This window comes from Stenella coeruleoalba (assembly GCF_951394435.1).
Source record: "Stenella coeruleoalba genome assembly, chromosome: 7".
In the NCBI taxonomy this organism is placed as follows: Eukaryota; Metazoa; Chordata; class Mammalia; order Artiodactyla; family Delphinidae; genus Stenella; species Stenella coeruleoalba.
The window spans coordinates 89,198,930-89,216,448 of record NC_137153.1 but is presented as its reverse complement, the minus strand read 5'-3'; the positions used below and the strand labels follow the sequence as shown (position 1 = coordinate 89,216,448).

At 40.2% G+C, this 17,519-nt stretch overlaps 1 protein-coding gene across 3 annotated transcripts in view; it reads left to right on the top strand.

The window, feature by feature from the left end:
* HEMGN (hemogen) overlaps positions 1-17,276 on the top strand; it is a gene marked incomplete at its 3' end in the record, with an annotated part of 34,716 nt that extends 17,440 nt beyond the window's left edge. For 2 of the 3 annotated variants that reach the window (XM_079926970.1, XM_079926971.1), the window contains 3 exons: positions 10,143-10,268; positions 12,030-12,123; positions 16,217-17,276. In XM_079926970.1, the coding sequence (XP_079783096.1) occupies positions 10,143-10,268; positions 12,030-12,123; positions 16,217-17,276 (1,280 nt within the window). Of the gene's footprint in view, positions 1-2,882; positions 2,940-10,142; positions 10,269-12,029; positions 12,124-16,216 lie in introns of those variants that run through there. The other variant, XM_079926972.1, reaches the window with a different exon arrangement.
* Positions 17,277-17,519: the final 243 nt, after the last annotated feature.

Sequence of the window (17,519 nt, the reverse complement as noted above, 5' to 3'; positions counted from 1 at the left end):
ATGCGAACTCACCCAGAGGAGGACTTGCAGGGAGGGGGAATGGAGAGTGTCAGAGAATTAGGGAGCAAGGCAGGCTGCCTCCAAGGGAAAGTGCTTGGAACCAAAGCTCAAGACCTAGTTGACAGGTGAGAATGGTGTAATTGCCTTTTACGTCCACCTAGTGGCAGAGTTCTAGCCAGAGTCATCTCTACCTCAACTGGTTCAGGTGACGACCATTTACTTGGACGTATAATATAACATTCAGCGCTGGCGCTGAACCATTTGGAAGGCTGCAATTCTTCAGCAGTGTTCACTTTTGGGCAGGGACTCATCTAGGTTATGCTAACTCTAAACTTCAAGCCCAGGGGATAGAATCTGCTGGAAGCAGGGAGTTGAAGTTTCCAAATTAATAAGACTAAAGCATCATGTTAGGTTCTAGTACATATTCTATGCCCGAGTAGCTAAAACTCCAAGGAGTGAATAAAGAGCAAAAATAGGAGAGGCTAGCGTTCGAATAGAGACCCCTTGGAGAGTAGCTGATATGAATAACAGTGGGTCAGTGGCAGGCCAGGGAATGAATGGAGTCTTTTGCTCTGTTCCTTTTGAATTATAAAACAGTTCCTGCAAAGGGCAGTTTGGTTTTAGGATAATTTGGACATGATCTAGAAATTCTGTGAAATGAAAAGAATTCACTGATTAATTACATAGGCCAGCATTTTCCAAGAGGTGATATGCATTCATTCCACTTGGGGCAGTGCAGATAATTTCAGATGAAACATCTTTTACTTTAATAGTTCAGTATTTATTTTAATGTACCTTAGAAGAATTATAATTTGTTATACCACAAACCTGTGATTTCACAGGTGATATTGTTGGTTTTCCATTTACATTGGTGATATAAAATTTCCATTTTAAATACTTTTAGGAAAAATGTTTATTTGAAGGAAAATATTAAGTAAATAATAATACAGAAGATGTTATTACAAGAATATGGCAAAAATCATGAAGAGAGAATGTAACAATTGGAAAGTTTGGGAAATACTTCATCAAACCAGGGGATAAGGTAGATTGACTTGTAGACAGAAGAGTTCGGAATAGCAGGCAGGTAAAGGGAAAATGATAAAACTCTCAGAGGATCTGGATTCCGGTTCCAGCTGCCACTAGGCCTGTGTGACATTGGCCCCCTCTGGATCTCCTCATCTATAAAATAACTCTCATGCCTTGCTTAGCTTTATTATTTGGCAGTTCTATTTCACTTACTGTTATTGAGATTATGAACAATCATAATGACAGCCAGAGCAGTAAGGTCTGCTATGTGCCAGATTCTTTCCAATAGTCATCATTCTTAATCCTCATAATAGTCATGAAAGGTAGGTGTTATAATACCCATTCCATATATGAGGGAATTGAGGGTGGAAGATCCTGGCCACACAGAACCTGATTTGAATGAACTTAGGTCTGACTCTGGAGCCTGTGTTTGTTCCTCTGAGCCTGGTTGCATCATAGTAGTTAATTCCTATTCACTCTCAAAACTAAGCTCGAGATCACCTATTCCAGTAAGACTGCTTTGACCTTATCTCTTCATCTGGGTTAGATGTCCCTCCTCTGTGTTCCCTTAATTTTCTATGTATGCTGTTTTTCCTATTTGCCTTTATATTCCCAGCACCCTACACACTTTTGGGACACAGATTATATAGTCAACAAATTGCAGAAAGAGGGAGAAGATGAGGGAGAGGGAAATGGGAAAGAAAGGAGGGAGAGAGGATCAAAAAAGAATATATATTGCTGCCTTATTTTATTAAATATGAAAGAAGTAGAATTGAGAGGCAGGAGAGCAAGGTGGTTAAGCATATGACCTCCTAGATCCAAACCACCCAGCTTTGCCACTTACTAGGTGTTTGACTTAGGGCGCAGGTTCAATACCTGTGCTTCAGTTTCTTCATCTACAAAATAGGGATATTAGTAATACCTACCTTAAAAGCTGTTGTAAAGACTAAATGAACTATCATATATAAAGTACTTAGAAGACCGCCTGGAATATGATAAGCAGGTGCTCAATAAATATTGGCTATCATTATTATTTCTGTGAAATTAATAAAAGGGGAAAAGCTTAACACTAGTGTAAAGTGAAAAAACCACATAATACTATTACACACATAGAGCCTCATCATTTTTCCAATTCTACGTGTTGACCAATGCAGAGTGATTTCAAGGCAGTTATGAATAAAGAGGATTATAGCTAGAGGATACACAATATAATATCTTTATCTTTCTGCTTCTGTGAAAGCAGAATTAAGCACTCCACCTCTACTCTTAGAACATTTGGAAATATTGATGTTAAAATTATCATACTGTATTCTAAATTCAGATTTACTTATTGTCTATCACCCTCAATTAGACTGAGTTCCTTGGAGGAAAGGACTCCTGTTTGATTCTTCTCTATGTCTCCAATTCTTAGTAAAGGGGCTGGCAAGAAATAAATGTTCAATAATGTTTGCTGAATGAACATTATAGAAAAGAAGTGTACATGTCAACAATAAAATAAATATTATGTGATATTTATCATACAAGAGGCTCAGGTCAAGTGACACTATAGCTCAAAAAGGAGAGATCACCTCTAGGTAGGAAAAGGTAGTAAAAAGAATGGTTAAATCTGTGAACTTTAGAGTCAGACTGCTTTGGTTTTGAGCTCTAACTACGGCACCTGTGAGCTTATGTGACCTTGGGATGTAACCTAAGTTCTTTAAACCTTAATTTCCTTATCAGTGAAATGGGGATAATATTAGTTAGAAGAACTCAATGAGATAATGTTTGTAACATGTCAGGTACCTATTATGTGTTTGTAGAGTAGCTAATATATCATCATCATTATCACCAAAGGCTTTGTGATGGGGGCACTCACCATCTGGATGGGCAGACACAAGTGAAGAGCACTGAAGAGCAAGAAGTTGTGAATAAAGGTACTGTGGGTGTTAGAAAGAATCAAAGCCAAACAGGGAGGGCAAGTGGCACTATTTAATTGGAATATTGGGTATTTTCAGGAAAGTAATGGGAGACAAGATTGGGAAGTTGGCTTTAAATGCCAGACTGACAAGTTTAGTCTTCATTCTACACATAATACTGAGACTTTATGGGATTCTAAGTGGGGTAGAGACCAGTTCTGAGCCAGTTTTATGGGGAATGTTCTGGCTGTTTGTGCAGGACAATCTGGGGAAGGTGAGGGGAGATAGAAGAAAATAAACCACTTAGGAAGCTTCTCCAATACTTCCAATGAGAAGTTGAGGTCCCCCTCTGGGATGGTGGTATGGGAAAGGAAAAGAGGGAATAAGCATGTGGGACATTGGGAAGAATAAACTCAGAACTGTGTCCAACTGGATGTGAGAAGCAAAGTGAGGAGGCAGAGGCAAAGACAATTCTGAACTGGATTGCCAATTAGAACTGGATGTCCAGGAACAAGGTGCCACTCTTCTATAGTAGAATAGTTAAGAGTGGCAGAAATAAAGCGTAGGAGAGACTGGTTTTAGGGGGAAGATATATTTGCCTTTTTTTTTTTTTTTTTCCGCTCCGCGGCATGTGGGATCCTCCCGGACCGGGGCACGAACCCGTGTCCCCTGCATCGCCAGGCGGACTCTCAACCACTGTGCCACCAGGGAAACCCTATATTTGCTTTTTGCTATGCTAAATTTAAGGTGCAGTGGGATATTCAGGTAAAGAATGATATTCAAGAGACACTTGAAAATGTGATTTTTCAACTCAGACTGGTAATTATTTAGAAGATATCTGCATAAAGGTAATAGCTAAAGGTATACAGTTGGATTGACTGTCTAAGAGTGAGAGAGAAAAGACTCAGAGGAGTCATCCTTGGGAAGTACTTCTCATAGCTAGAGGAGTAAAAGAGAAGTGTGTGGAGGAGCGGGGGGGAGAGGAAGGAGGGATGAAGAACACATTACTAGAGAAGCCAAGAACAGAGCGACAGAAGTGCTCAGAGGAGCCATGAGCTACAGTGAAGTCACAGAGAGAGAGAAGTGAGAAGGGACCACTGGACTTGGCCATTAGGAATCATTGCTGACTTATGAGAGAACAATATGTGGAAGAGAAAACTAGATTGTGGATGCAAAGGAAAGAAGAAGTTATGTGGGGAAAGGAAGCAGTCGACTTGAGAGTACACTGTTAGTTCCGGAAGTTCAGGAAAGTGAGGACAGAGATGTGATGGGGGCTCAAGGTGGGAGCAGACTTGTTCTTCCCCAGCTAAATGACCACACATCAATGTTTATTCAGAGATGCTTATTGTCTATTCATTAAGAAATAGAAAGCAATATTGGTGGAGGAGGCCGGAGGAGGGACTTTGGAACAAACTAAATTGAAAGTCAGGTTACAGCCATTCTAAAGTCATAGACCGTGTTATCTGTATGTGTACAGTAGCATCTGTTTCAGCAGAGACAGAGCTTATTTATCATGCATCAACAGGCTGTGAGAGAGAGGGAAACCAGAAACTCTCCTTCTCCACTAAGGAAAACAAAGCATGATCAACTCTTTGAAAATAATTTAAAAGGTTTGAAAAAGTATTTTAGCAAGGAAAGAACACTAAGAAAAAAAAGTGTATGATAGCTTCCCTTTCTTGACTTTTCCACCCAAATGCACTCCAGGACAATGCCCAGGTGCATAATTAGAACACTTCTAATAATACTGTTAACACTGCCCGAGTTTATGGCATGTCTATCTGCACAGTGCTTTTTATTTTATAGAAAGCTCTCATGATCTCTTTTATCCTCCCAGAATCCCTGGGAGGTATTACTTTTTCTCTGTTTTATAAGGGAAGAAAATGAGAATCAGAAAGAATTGAGAGATTTTCCCCCAAATTACACAGCCAGGAAATGGTAGAGTCCCAAATCCCTTGCTCTTTTTTTCTACACGTTTTCAAATTCCATTCACACGGTCTTCACAGCATAACACTCCATGTATGGGATGACAAACCAAAGTGTAGCAAAGTGAGCGCCCTCTTTTCTATAATTCTATCAATATGGCCTAAAACTACGTCAGTTTGGGGGCACTTTTATTAGGTCAAGTTTCTCACTGAATAGTATCCAGTGCTCCCTTTTCACCCCCATCATAAAGAGCCCCAGGGCAGAAGTTCTTAGGAATGTTTTTCCCTCCCTCCCACATCTGCCCAGTTCAACCAGGCCTCTGAAATGCATGAACAAGGCCTCAATACTTACTTAAACGTGCTCCAGATGGGTCAGGAGGCAGGAAAGCAATTCTCTCCCTCAATATCTAGTTTGGTCTAGTAGGAAGAAGGCCAGACTTGGAGGCTGCAGGCTCAGGTTTCATGCTCAAACTACCAGTCTAGCTCTGTGACCCTAGTAAAATCACTTTCCACCCTGAGCACCAGTGCCTTGATCTGAAAAGTGAGGACACTAATAGCTATTTTATAAGTTTGCCACAAAGATTCAGGGAAGCACTTGTGAAAGTGGCCCTGTGATGGGTTTGACATTCTGATATTCTGCTGTAGCTGTCTTGAAATTCTTAATAGTTTTTGAAGGAGGAGCTCTGTATTTTCATTTTGGACTGGGCCCTGCAAATTATATTGCTGGTCCTGCCTGTATGTCCTTGGCCAAGTCACTTAACCTTTCTGGGCTCCAGTCCATAATTAATTAAATTCTTAGGAAAGAAATTGTTAGGAAAATTCTCAATCCTCCTTCTCTCTACCTATTAGCAAAATTTGACAGGTTGATCACTCCCTCCTCCTTGAAACATTTTTTCCACTTGACGTCCAAAACACTACACTTTCCTGGTTATTCTCTGCCTCACTGGCTGCTCCTTTGCTGTTTTATCCCTAATCTATTAGCATGTCCAAAACTAAACTCCTGATCATCTCCTGCAAGCCTGCTCCCCCCAGTCTTCTTTGTCTATTAATGGTATCTCCATCTTTCCAGTTGCTCAGACCAGAACTCTTGTCATACTCTTTGATTCTTTATCACTCACTGCATATCCAGTTTGTAAGCTACTCCAGAGTCTGACCACTTCTTCATCACTCCCATCACAGTCCAAGCCTTAATCATCTGTATTCTGCAGGATCCTTCTAACTGGTCTCCCTGCTTCCACCTCCTCCCGTGTCCACATGGTCTGTTCTTTATATAGAATAATCCTTGAAAAATATGCCAGGGACTTCCTTGGAGGTCCAGTGGTTAAGACTTCATGCTTCCACTGCAGCGGGCACAGGTTTGATCCCTGCTTGGGGAACTAAGATCCCGCATGCCAAGCAGCGTTGCCAAAAATTAAAAAAAAAAAAAAAAGTCAGATGGCATCAATCCTCTGTTCAAAACCATCCCATGACTATCCATCTCAATCAGAGTAGACATGCCTACAAGGGGCAATAAGCTACCTCTCTGAACCCACCTCCTACCACTCTCTCACCTCAGGCCATTTGCCAGTGCCTCTCTGCCTACAGTGCCCTCCCAGATGGCAGCCTGGTTGGCTCCTCACCTCCTTCAGTCCCGAACAACTGTCACCCTGTTTAAAATAGCATCCACCATCAACTTTCCCCCCTTGTTCCTTATCCTATCATTCCATGCTCACTTTTCTTTCTTCTTTTCAAAAAATTAATTAATTAATTAATTTTTGGCTGCATTGGGTCTTCATTGCTGCGCAGTCTTTCTCTAGTTGCGGTGAGCGGGGGCTACTCTTTGTTGTGGTGCGTGGGCTTCTCATTGCGGTGACTTCTCGTTGCGGAGCATGGGCTGTAGGCACGTGGGCTTCAGTAGTTGTGGCACGTGGGCTCAGTAGTTGTGGCTCACGGGCTCTAGAGCACAGGCTCAGTAGTTGTGGTGCATGGGCTTAGTTGCTCCTCAGCATGTGGGATCTTCCCGGACCAGGGCTCAAACTCGTGTTCCCTGCATTGGCAGGAGGATTCTTTTTTTTTTTTTTTTTGCGGCATGCAGGCCTCTCACTGTTGCGGCCTCTCCCGTTGCAGAGCACAGGCTCCGGACGCGCAGGCTCAGCGGCCATGGCTCACGGGCTCAGCCGCTCTGCGGCATGTGGGATCTTCCCAGACCGGGGCACGAACCCGTGTCCCCTGCATCGGCAGGCGGACTCTCAACCACTGCGCCACCAGGGAAGCCCGGCAGGAGGATTCTTAACTACTGTGCCACCAGGGAAATTCTAACTGCTATATCTTCAGCACAGAGGTCAGTGCCAGTGAATGACAGTAGAAAGAGCTCTGGAACAGATGATGGTATTACTAAGTGACAGCAGCATCAGCCCCTCTGAGTGTATCAAGTACTTTCACAGGCTGCACACCCATGAATCAGGAGTGGTAACCACCCTCAAAGGGTTTGTGGCCTAGAGAGAGGTATTATGTATATATGCAAATAACTCTAGAACAAGGCAGCTTTTGTTAAAAATATCTGGCCTTTAATGCCTAGCATCTAACATACTGCTATGGACTCTAGACTTCACTACAGAGGGAAAGGACAATGAACTATGGCTTGTGAATTTACTGACTGGCTATTTTTGTCCCAGACAAGTTCCTGCTGTGGCCTGCTTATCACAACAGAGACACCTTGCCTGACTTCCAATCTAGTTTGCTCCAAACTCCCTCCACCTGCCCCCTCCACCCAATATTGCTCCCTAATTACTGTTAACTTGAGACCCCACCCTCATATAGTCCCTCCACATTCTGCTCCTAGATATCAGAACATGGGGTGGAATCAACTTAGGCAGGCTGCAGCAGGGTGTAAAGGGTCTAAATATTATTTCCCTCCAATAAAGATGTGCATATCTCAATGGGCCTACAGTACACAGAACTCAGGGACTAACATCTGTCCACCTTCGTCCACCTTTGTAGTCTGACAGCCTTGCTCAGTACATGGCACAGAGGAGGCATTCAGTAAGGTTTGCTGAATCGTTGAACTGGGTCTTATAAGCTTGAAGGATAATTGTATTTAAGAAGTAATTCTGCATCTTCTGTAAGGCATCCTAGAAGTATTCTAAAAGGTTATCTTATTTCATTATCATAAGAAATAACCTAATCAGTAAGAATTAAAACATATCAAATAAAGCAACTAATTTAAAATGCCAGTTTAAATTATAAAACACTCCTGTTTTATAATTTTCAAAGCTACTTTAGTTTGTATTGGAGTTTTTAAAACCCTGTATCTGTATCTGAAAATCCAAAAATTATCATGAGATAAATTGCAAGTTACACTTTCCATTCCCTATAGGACTTCTTGGAATAGGGACTCCCTGGAGTTATCTGAATTTTTAGGTAGAGATTAACTTACAAGAAAGACTGGGGAACCGAGAAACTTAAAGCTAGAGCTTAGGATCTAGTAATTAAATACCACATTAAGTTTTGGTGGTAAGCGCTTGAGTGCTTGTTATATAATTCTCAATATTTTTCAGTGTGTTTGAAAAAGCTGCTTCTCTCATATGTTCACATCACACATACATCTTCATACCCAGGTAAGATCAAGCATAACAAGATGACCCATCTTATCATCAGTAAGATGTGGTGCCACCAGTAAGTAAGAAAATTTGGGGCAGGTAAATCTTTCCCCTCCTTGGTTCTCAATTTCTCTGTGTATAAAATAGGGGGAGGGACTAGATGGTTTAGGAGGAGATGCTAATGCCTTAAGAGTCTATGGAAGTAGAGGGCATCTATTCACATTATAAAGGTTTTCTCTTTATAAAGGATTCCCTTCAGGTTTTCTCTGAGTTCCTTAGTGCATTTAAACTGTGACTTGACTTACCAAAATCTTGTCACTATATTTTTATTACTAATAAAGCAACTAACACTTACTAAGCATGCTGAATATGCTAGGCACCATGTATTCAATATGACAGGCACATATGAAATGCATTATTTGATTCAGTCATCCCAATAACCTCATGAGGTACATACCAATATTGTCCCATATTGTAGGTAGGTAAACTGGCTCCAAGACTAAGTGGCCTAAGGTGACTGAATTAGGGAATGTGGCAACTCTGGAATTCAAACTCTCTTCACCTCAGTATCTGACTCCAGATACAGTGTTAACCCTGCATCTCACAGACTGTTTGCCTGTAATAGGAGGTGGTCAGTGTTCCTTTCCTTGGTGAACAATCCTCATTCTCTGTACCTCTTTGCCTTCACAAATTGGGTGACCGATTGAAGATGGGTGATTCCTTTGGTTTCAACTTAATTTCTGTGACATAATGTGCTGATATTTTCATTGAGAAATGATTTTGGGGGCTTCCCTGGTGGTGCAGTGGTTGAGAGTCCGCCTGCTGATGCAGGGGACACGGGTTTGTGCCCCGGTCTGGGAAGATCCCACATGCCGCGCGGCGGCTGGGCCTGTGAGCCATGGCCGCTGGGCCTGCGCGTCTGGAGCCTGTGCTCTGCGGCGGGAGAGGCCGCAGCGGTGAGGGGCCCGCATACCACAAAAAAAAAAAAAAAAGAAAAAAAAGAAAAAAAAGAAATGCTTTTTGACCTTCCCTGGATGAGTCACAGTGGATTTCACTAGCTATCTTGAGTCAATTGTGAATGTTCAGGTGAGCAGAAGAGGGTTCAAATTTGCTTTGAATTCCTAATTTAGTTCTTTATGTCTATTATCTAACAGCAAGACTTTCCATTACTTTGCATCAGGTTAAGATGAAAAAATGCCACATGCAGGAAAACAATATAAGATTAATTTCATATCTTCCTAATTTTCACATTCATAATATTCACTTTCACAAGAACTGTGTGAGGTGGGCAAGTCAGGAATTATTCACCCACTTTGCAAATGAGGAAGGATAGTCACGAAAAGGGGAAGTGATTTGTTCAAGGACATCGAGCTGGTTAGGCGCTAGACTTGGTGTTCTTCCTATACTATGCCACCTCTGTATGTAAAAAGTAACATCGGACTCAGGTACTTCTTAGCAGACCCAAATGACTGCCATACTGGAGGCTGTGACATACCAGCCTGTGGCTGCAGGGCTGTCTGTATAACTAGCCACTATGGTGGCGGAGGACATAGCACCAGCTGTGCCCCCTGCTCACACCTGTGCAGTATGATAAAGAAAGTAGAAGTAGCCAGCAGCTGTGGTCCAACTAGATAAAACTTTTAGGCAGGAAGTCAAGTGACAAGTGAACTCGGGTATGTGTGTGTTTTTAACTGTTAGTTACTTTTGACATTTTAAAAAAGGGTTCTTGTGGAAGTCAGACCAAACAGCAGGAAGGTATTGCAGCAAGATGGATTTGGGAAAGGACCAGTCTCACTTGATGCTCCATCAGATACCTGATCCTCATCAAGAAGAGAACCATGTTCCAGGTAATGAAAGAGTCCTTAAGAGGTAGTGACTGTTGGGAAGGATTGGACTATGATTATTTTCCTCTTTTTATGGCTCTGGCAAAAAAGGGGCATAATTGGATACGTTCATATATTAGAATGGAAGAATTGGGGCTATATAACTTTCTGAGGTGCCTTCTAGCACTAAGATTCTAATAAGCCAGAGAAACACAAGGAAATAATGAATAAATTATTAATAATATATATAAATGAAAGATAACGAAAATACCCAATACCAGATAGTTGTGGTAAAACAAATACAACCATATACTTCTTTGGTAACGTAAATATAGTGAAACTTTTGGAAAGGGATCTGGCAATAAGTAGCCAGATAATAAGAACTATAATAAGAACTATAATAGTGTTTATTCTTTTGACTCACTAATCTTAGTCTTTGGATCTATCCTAAAGCAGCATTTCTGCTGCTTTTGCAGAACCCTAGGCCTTGAGGCAGTGATTTAAAACTTTTTAATGCCATGGATCCCTTTGGCATTCTGATGAACCTCTAGACCCCTTCTTAGACTAAGAAGTCTGAATACATAAAATTAAATACATAGGATTATAAAGGAAGCAATTATATTAAGATAAGTTATCAAAATAAAAAACTATGATATAATAATATATGTGCTTATTTACAGATGCATTAAATAACAAGGTCCAGTGGTGGATCTAATTACCACCGTATCAAATCAAATATATCATCTCAAATAAATGATATTTTAAGGTATCTGCAATAATTGTCATGTTATATGAAGAAAATCTGTAATTTCTTTTTGTGACAAAATCACACACTGCTAAAACTACTGTGGTTTGCTACCTACATTCATAATTGAAGGAAATGGTCATTTAAATTAAAGATTGGTAAAAATAAAAGTATAATTTTCCTCCATCCATGTTCACCATTAAGGACTTTTGTCCTAAAAACAAAAGGTGCCATGGTCCAAGGGACATTTTCTCTTTTGGGGGTCCCCGTGCAAATTTGAAATCATTCTATAGTCTCTAAGAAGTTCTACATCAAAGACCCAAAGTTAACTTTTCACAAACTTGGATGGCAATAGAACCTTTCTTGATAATAACTTTAATATTCCAAAGAACTTGGAGAAACGTCATCCAAAGGAAAAATGTACAAAAGAAAAAAAGCTGTTGTGTACATGAAATATTTATTATAATTTGATCTACAATGGCAAGAAAAAATAACTGGCAACAACCTAAATGTTCAATACGAGTGGAATGAGTGGATAAATGAGAATACATCAACTCGATTAAGTATCATGTAGCTGCTAAAGTTATAATTATGAGGACGAGATGATGGAATATATTTTTGATGTATCAGATTAATAAATGATAAAACTGTGGTATGCCATCATTACAACTTTGTTTAATATAGGGACTAGATGAATACGAGGAATAAAATGAAAACAGGTTATAGGATGGCAGAACATGACTGATTTTTTTCTTTTATGTTTGTACAATATGTACACTATTTTGAAAAAATTAATAGGTTGGTAGCACACTTATGTACAAATACTGACCTTTTCATTTAAAAAATGTCGACTGAATGTTTGCTCCCAGGCATTCTTCAGAGGTACAAAAATAAATAAGATATAGTTCTTGTCCTCAAAAGGCTAAGAGAAAAACTTACACACCCAGTAAAGGGATTCTACCATTTTTTCTATAGGACTCTTTTCCTGTTAATGCCACAACTCATCACTATCTCCCATAACTTTCATTTTGATCCTACAGAAGTCATTGGAACTTGGAGTTTAAGAAACAGAGAGCAACTCAGAAAAAGAAAAGCTGAAGCACAAGAAAAGCAAACTTCACAATGGCAATTTGGGTATGGTATTGCTGCAAGGGGAAAGGAACTGATGTTTATCTAGCGTATGCTACTTGTCAAGTGGTGCTGAGCACTTTTACATACTATATTTCATCTTTCCAAAAATCCCATAAATTGGGAGCTGTTATCCTCATTTTACAAAAAAAGAAACCAAGTCTCTGAAGGTTAAATCTCTTGCCTAAAGTCACCCATCTAGTAAAGTGATGGGAACAGAATCTTATATATGGTCTCTTTTAATTACAGTACCAGGTGATCAAATTATGTATATTGTAGAGAGGACTGGTGTTCAACCACCCTAGTAATATAACCATAGAAGTATCTGTTGGGAGCGGGAGACACCATTGAGAAGACCCCCAAGCTTGTTCTCCAAGCTTTCTATTAGTGAAATTCTTCTTGAATGATTGTAGTTAACTCTCCATGGAGTAAACCAAAGCACTGTCTGTAAATGAGTGATGGCAGAGTTTGAGAGTTCCTAAGTGTCCAAAGTCAGCTGTATGTAATCTCAGGAAGGGAGTACATGAACATGACTATAAATTAGGCAGCATCTAACTGCACCATTTAGAATATAACTGTGAAAACAGAGGTATTGCCTGCTTGGAAATAGAAAACGGGAGCCCAAGGAGCCAAAGTACAGCATCCATCTGAGCGAGGGTTTCTCAACGCTGGTGTTATTAGTGCTGTGGATAGGCGACTTCTTTGTGTGGGAGGCTGTCCTGTGTATTGAAGATGTTTCGCAGCACCACTGGCCTCTGGAAACCCACAGGACTCTCCCCTCCCCATCGTGACAACCAAAAATGTCTCCAGACCTTGTTAAATGTCTCCTGGGGTCAGGGGAGAGGAGGTAAAATGCTCCCAGTTGAGAACCACTGATCTAGGCACTCTTCTTTAAAATTTTTTTGATTAAGATTTAGATGTGCATTTCTTCTTTACTGTAAAAATGTTTCCTTCAATGGCAAAAATAACATAGGTATACATTTTTCACAGGGCCGGGCTCTGCTTTGTGAAAAAAACCCAAAAAAACATAGGTAAACATTTTTCTAGGCATCATTTTTTTAAAAAACATACAGTGCAGATGTTTTAAGTACCTATTCCCACTGTGGACTTAGTATCGTCTGTTCTGCAACAACACATGTTTCTACAACACCAGTTAGCTCACATATGATTGGTAAATATGAGAATGATGTCAGCATAATGTGGAAGTTGTGTTAGTTCATAATTTTTCTTACTCAAAAGAAGCCAGAATAGTGGGAATAGAGTTAAAACCTTCACAGGAAAGGAAAAAGCCTTCAGCTTGGCTGATGTATAGACAGGGTCCTTTTCAGCCTTCATCCGGGGCTTCTTCTCCAGAGAAGGACATTGGTAGCCTTGCAAAGATCTCCACATATAGCAGGTTGCACTTCTTCCTGTGCTCAACTTAGCGGCAGCCCTGCTGTCTCAGAGCACCCTTATTTGCATGATCTCAGCACTGAAAGCCTGCATTTACACTGTTGCTTTTGTGCATTTTTACCACCCTCGAGGCAGCCTCCAGCCATAGTAAGCTGCCTGTCTGGACTATCCAAGTTATCTCACCCTTGTCCCAATTACTGTTTATGCTAGTGTTAAAAAGTTGCATAGGATTTGAGTTATTTGCCCTAACTTTATTTTTTCCCCATAAACACTGTCACATTTAGTGCATGATTTTGCAGAAAGTGAGGTTTTTCAGGAATGCATATATGTTATAGCAGAAACTTCTGTACTCAAGTCCTCTGACAGGTGACTCTGTTGAAGAACACACAATTAGTTCCCCTAATTCCTTAACTCACCAAGCAACCTTCTGATCATTCCTTGCCTTCCCAAGTCTTTGCATTCCTCACTGTTCATTTAAAAATTGGTCTTTAGGTTTACATATCAATCTCTTTGAGCTGGTTGATGAGCTCTGACCCTAGAAATGGAGCTGGTTTCAGTATGCTCATAGAATTGGGCTTCTGTGCTCATTGGTTTGGGGGGGGGGCAAGGCTGAAGAAGTCACTGGAGTAGGTGGAACCTTGGTGAGCCTCTCGGCAGCTGGCCGGCCTTGCTGTTGTGACATATATCTATACTGCTGAGGGCTGTCCTCACTACAACATTCTACACAGTGAAACCTTAGCTCCAGAGAGAAGCGGTAGAGTGTAATAGTTAAGAGCCTGGCTGCTAAAGCCAGATGGCTAAATGACTAGATTTGAAGAGTGGCTCCCTTACTTCTTAGCCATTTCACCTTGGACAAGTTATTCAACCTCTCTGTGCTTTAGTTTTTTCATCTGCAAAATGGAGATAATAATAGTATCTACCACATAAGTTGATGTGAAGACTATATGAGATAACAGAATAAGTAAATTACTTAAAACAGTGCCTGGCACATAGGAAGCACCATATAGATATATATATATATTTCTGATATTTATATAAGAGTACTAGTTTCTATCTGGATGATTCATTCATATAAGTTATTACATGCAATTCTTAGGACAACCACATGAGGTTGGGCAGATACTATTTACTCCATTTTACCTGTGAAGAAATCAAGGCATAGAATAGAGAGTTTAAGTGACTTGCCCATGATCACATAGCTTATAAGTGACAGAGTACAGATTAAATTTTAGGCCACACAGATATATTTGTATCTTTTGAGAAACTACCAGGAAGAACATGGAACATTACTCACATTTCCGTCATATAGAGATCTACATAACAAATTATTTAGGATTTAATTTCTAGGATAATAATGTTGCCTGAAGAATTCACATACATCATCTTTTTAAAATCTGACAATAAGGACTTTATAATTTATCTTGTTACTTTGGTTACTTGGAATTAAACTTCCAAATGCTGAGGTACCATATCATTTTTACCTTCTATATTATTTTTAATATTTATTTTAAACTGTACTATTACAATATGTACCTTTTTAATATTGACTTCAAACTGGTTTTGATGAGACAACCTTTAAAAAAATTTAATTATGGAAATTTTCAAACACGCAAAAGTAGAATAGGGTATACATTTTTTAAGTGTACAAGGAACTGCAAGCATTGCATAGGTGTAAAAAACATTGGTTTTATCTACAAAGACTGTCTTGTTTACTAAAAGAAATAGGGTTTCTCCAGAAATAACTACAGGATGAGGCAGCCTATGTTCTTTACCTTAAGCATAATTCATAATAAATCCTATAGGAGTGGTAAGCAGGGAGAGCATTTCAGCCCTGTGGTCTGTTGGAGAAGGCTCCACGGGGCAGGTAGCATGAAACAGAATTTCAATAGGTTTAGAAAAATGATGAAATGCTTTTTTATAGTATCTTTTTCTTCCCCCAAGTCCATCTATATTAGCCATCTGTATTTGGTTATATTTGCAGTACCTAACAATTTGTCATTGGTTGCAATACCCATGCATATCCTTTCATCTTCTAGATCTTTAGCGATTGGTTCAGAGTAGGTATAATATGACCACTCATGCCTTTCCACCAAGCTGCTTTACCTCAAGGAAGTGTTTTTGCAGCTTTGGAGCTGTGGACCCAGCTTTGGCCACTCAGCCTGCTTTACACAAGACACTGTATTAGATAAGCAAGCCACATACATCATTCACCTGCAGGCTGCGCAGATGAGGAGCAGACCTGCACTGCAGATCTAGGAACATAATCATATCAGTTTACCCAGGGTATAGAGAAATGAACTCACATAGACTAAACCCAGAGAGACTAGCATATAAACAAGAATGCCAGTCTATTAATGTATAACATCAACAATACATTTTCCATAACCAAACTTTAAGTATATGCTCTCAAACGCGTGCGCGCGCACACACACACACACACACACACACGCTACACTCACCAAGAAGATTCCTGTAGAGCAAGGCATCAAAGACAAAAAGTCCTGAGGGTCATTTCCTCTCCCGACAATTGAGAGCATCTAGAACTGCTTCTTCATTTTACAAACAAGGAGACTGAGGCCCAGAGAGAGATTAAGTGCCTTGTTCAAGGTCGTGCAACAAGGCAGTGGGAGTCCTGGGACTGTTATTGCCAAATGTTTATTTGAATTCTGGAGCCCTGTTGCTGACACTAATTCTGATTTCTCTATAGAGAGAAAAAACATAAGCGGCAGAGAACAGGAAAAAGAAGTGAAAGAGGCAGAAAGAGACAACAAAATACAGAAACGAAGGTGGAGCCTCTGTCACAATTAGAAAAGGAAATGATGGAGAAAGCACCAGCACCTACAGAGAAAGAAACTGAACCACCCAGGAGTGTGACCGAAGCTCTCCTTCCGGTAGCCTCCACGCAAAGAGTTGTGCTCAAGAAACATTTTTCTGAAATAGGTCAAGAAAGCATTATCCATCAGGAAAATTCTTCTGAATACCAAGAAACAGCAGTACAAAACCACCCTTCTGAAATACTCCAAGATATGGCTGAATCTGGAGACCTCTCTCCTAAAATGTACCAAGAAATAGCTGTATTTCAAGACCATCCTTCCCAAATGCGCCATGATATGGCTCAACCTGAAGACCTCTCTCTTAAAATGTGCCAAGAAACCGCTGCAGCCAAAGCCCTTTCTTCTAAAACATCTGAAGATGTAGCTGACCTGGAAGGATGCCCTCTTGAAGCATACCCCAAATCAGATGTGCCTAAAGGCTACACTCTTGAAACATACCAAAAAAGAGCTGAACCTGAGGAACACAATTCTGAACTAGGTCAAGGAATAGCTGAGACTGAAAATTTTGTTCCTGAAGCACAAGAAATAGCTGTGCCTAAAGAGCTTTCTATAAAAACATACCAAGAAGCAGTTGAACCTGAACACTTTTCTCATAAAACATATAAAGAAATCACTGTGTCTAAAGCCCCCTCTCATAAAACAATCCAAGAAACACCTGCTCCTGAAAAATATTCACCTGAAATATACCAAGAAACACCTGGGTCTGAAGAATATTCACCTGAAATATACCAAGAAACAGCTGGGCCTGAAGACTATGCACCTGAAATATACCAAGAAATACCTGGGCCTGAAGACCTCTCTACTAAGACATATAAAGATAAGGATGTGCCTGAAGAATGCTTTCCAGAGCTGCACCAAGAAAGAGGTGGGCCCCAAGACCAGGATCCTAAAGCACACCAGGAAGATGCTAAGGATGTTTATATTTCTTCTTGAGGTAGTTTTTTTTTTTTTAATTGGGGTCAAGCTAGTGACATGCCCCTTATTTGTGTTCCCTGTTCATAATCAGAGTACCAGATAGGTTTATCTCCCTTGGAGCGGTGATTTATTGCCTTCTTTGACAATCCTGGGTTATCCCAGTTATCTCGATGGGTATCATCAATGTCTTTGGCTAGTTTCAAGTGAAAAATGTTTTTCATTCAACCAATATCTGTTGGTATATTACCATATAATTAAAAG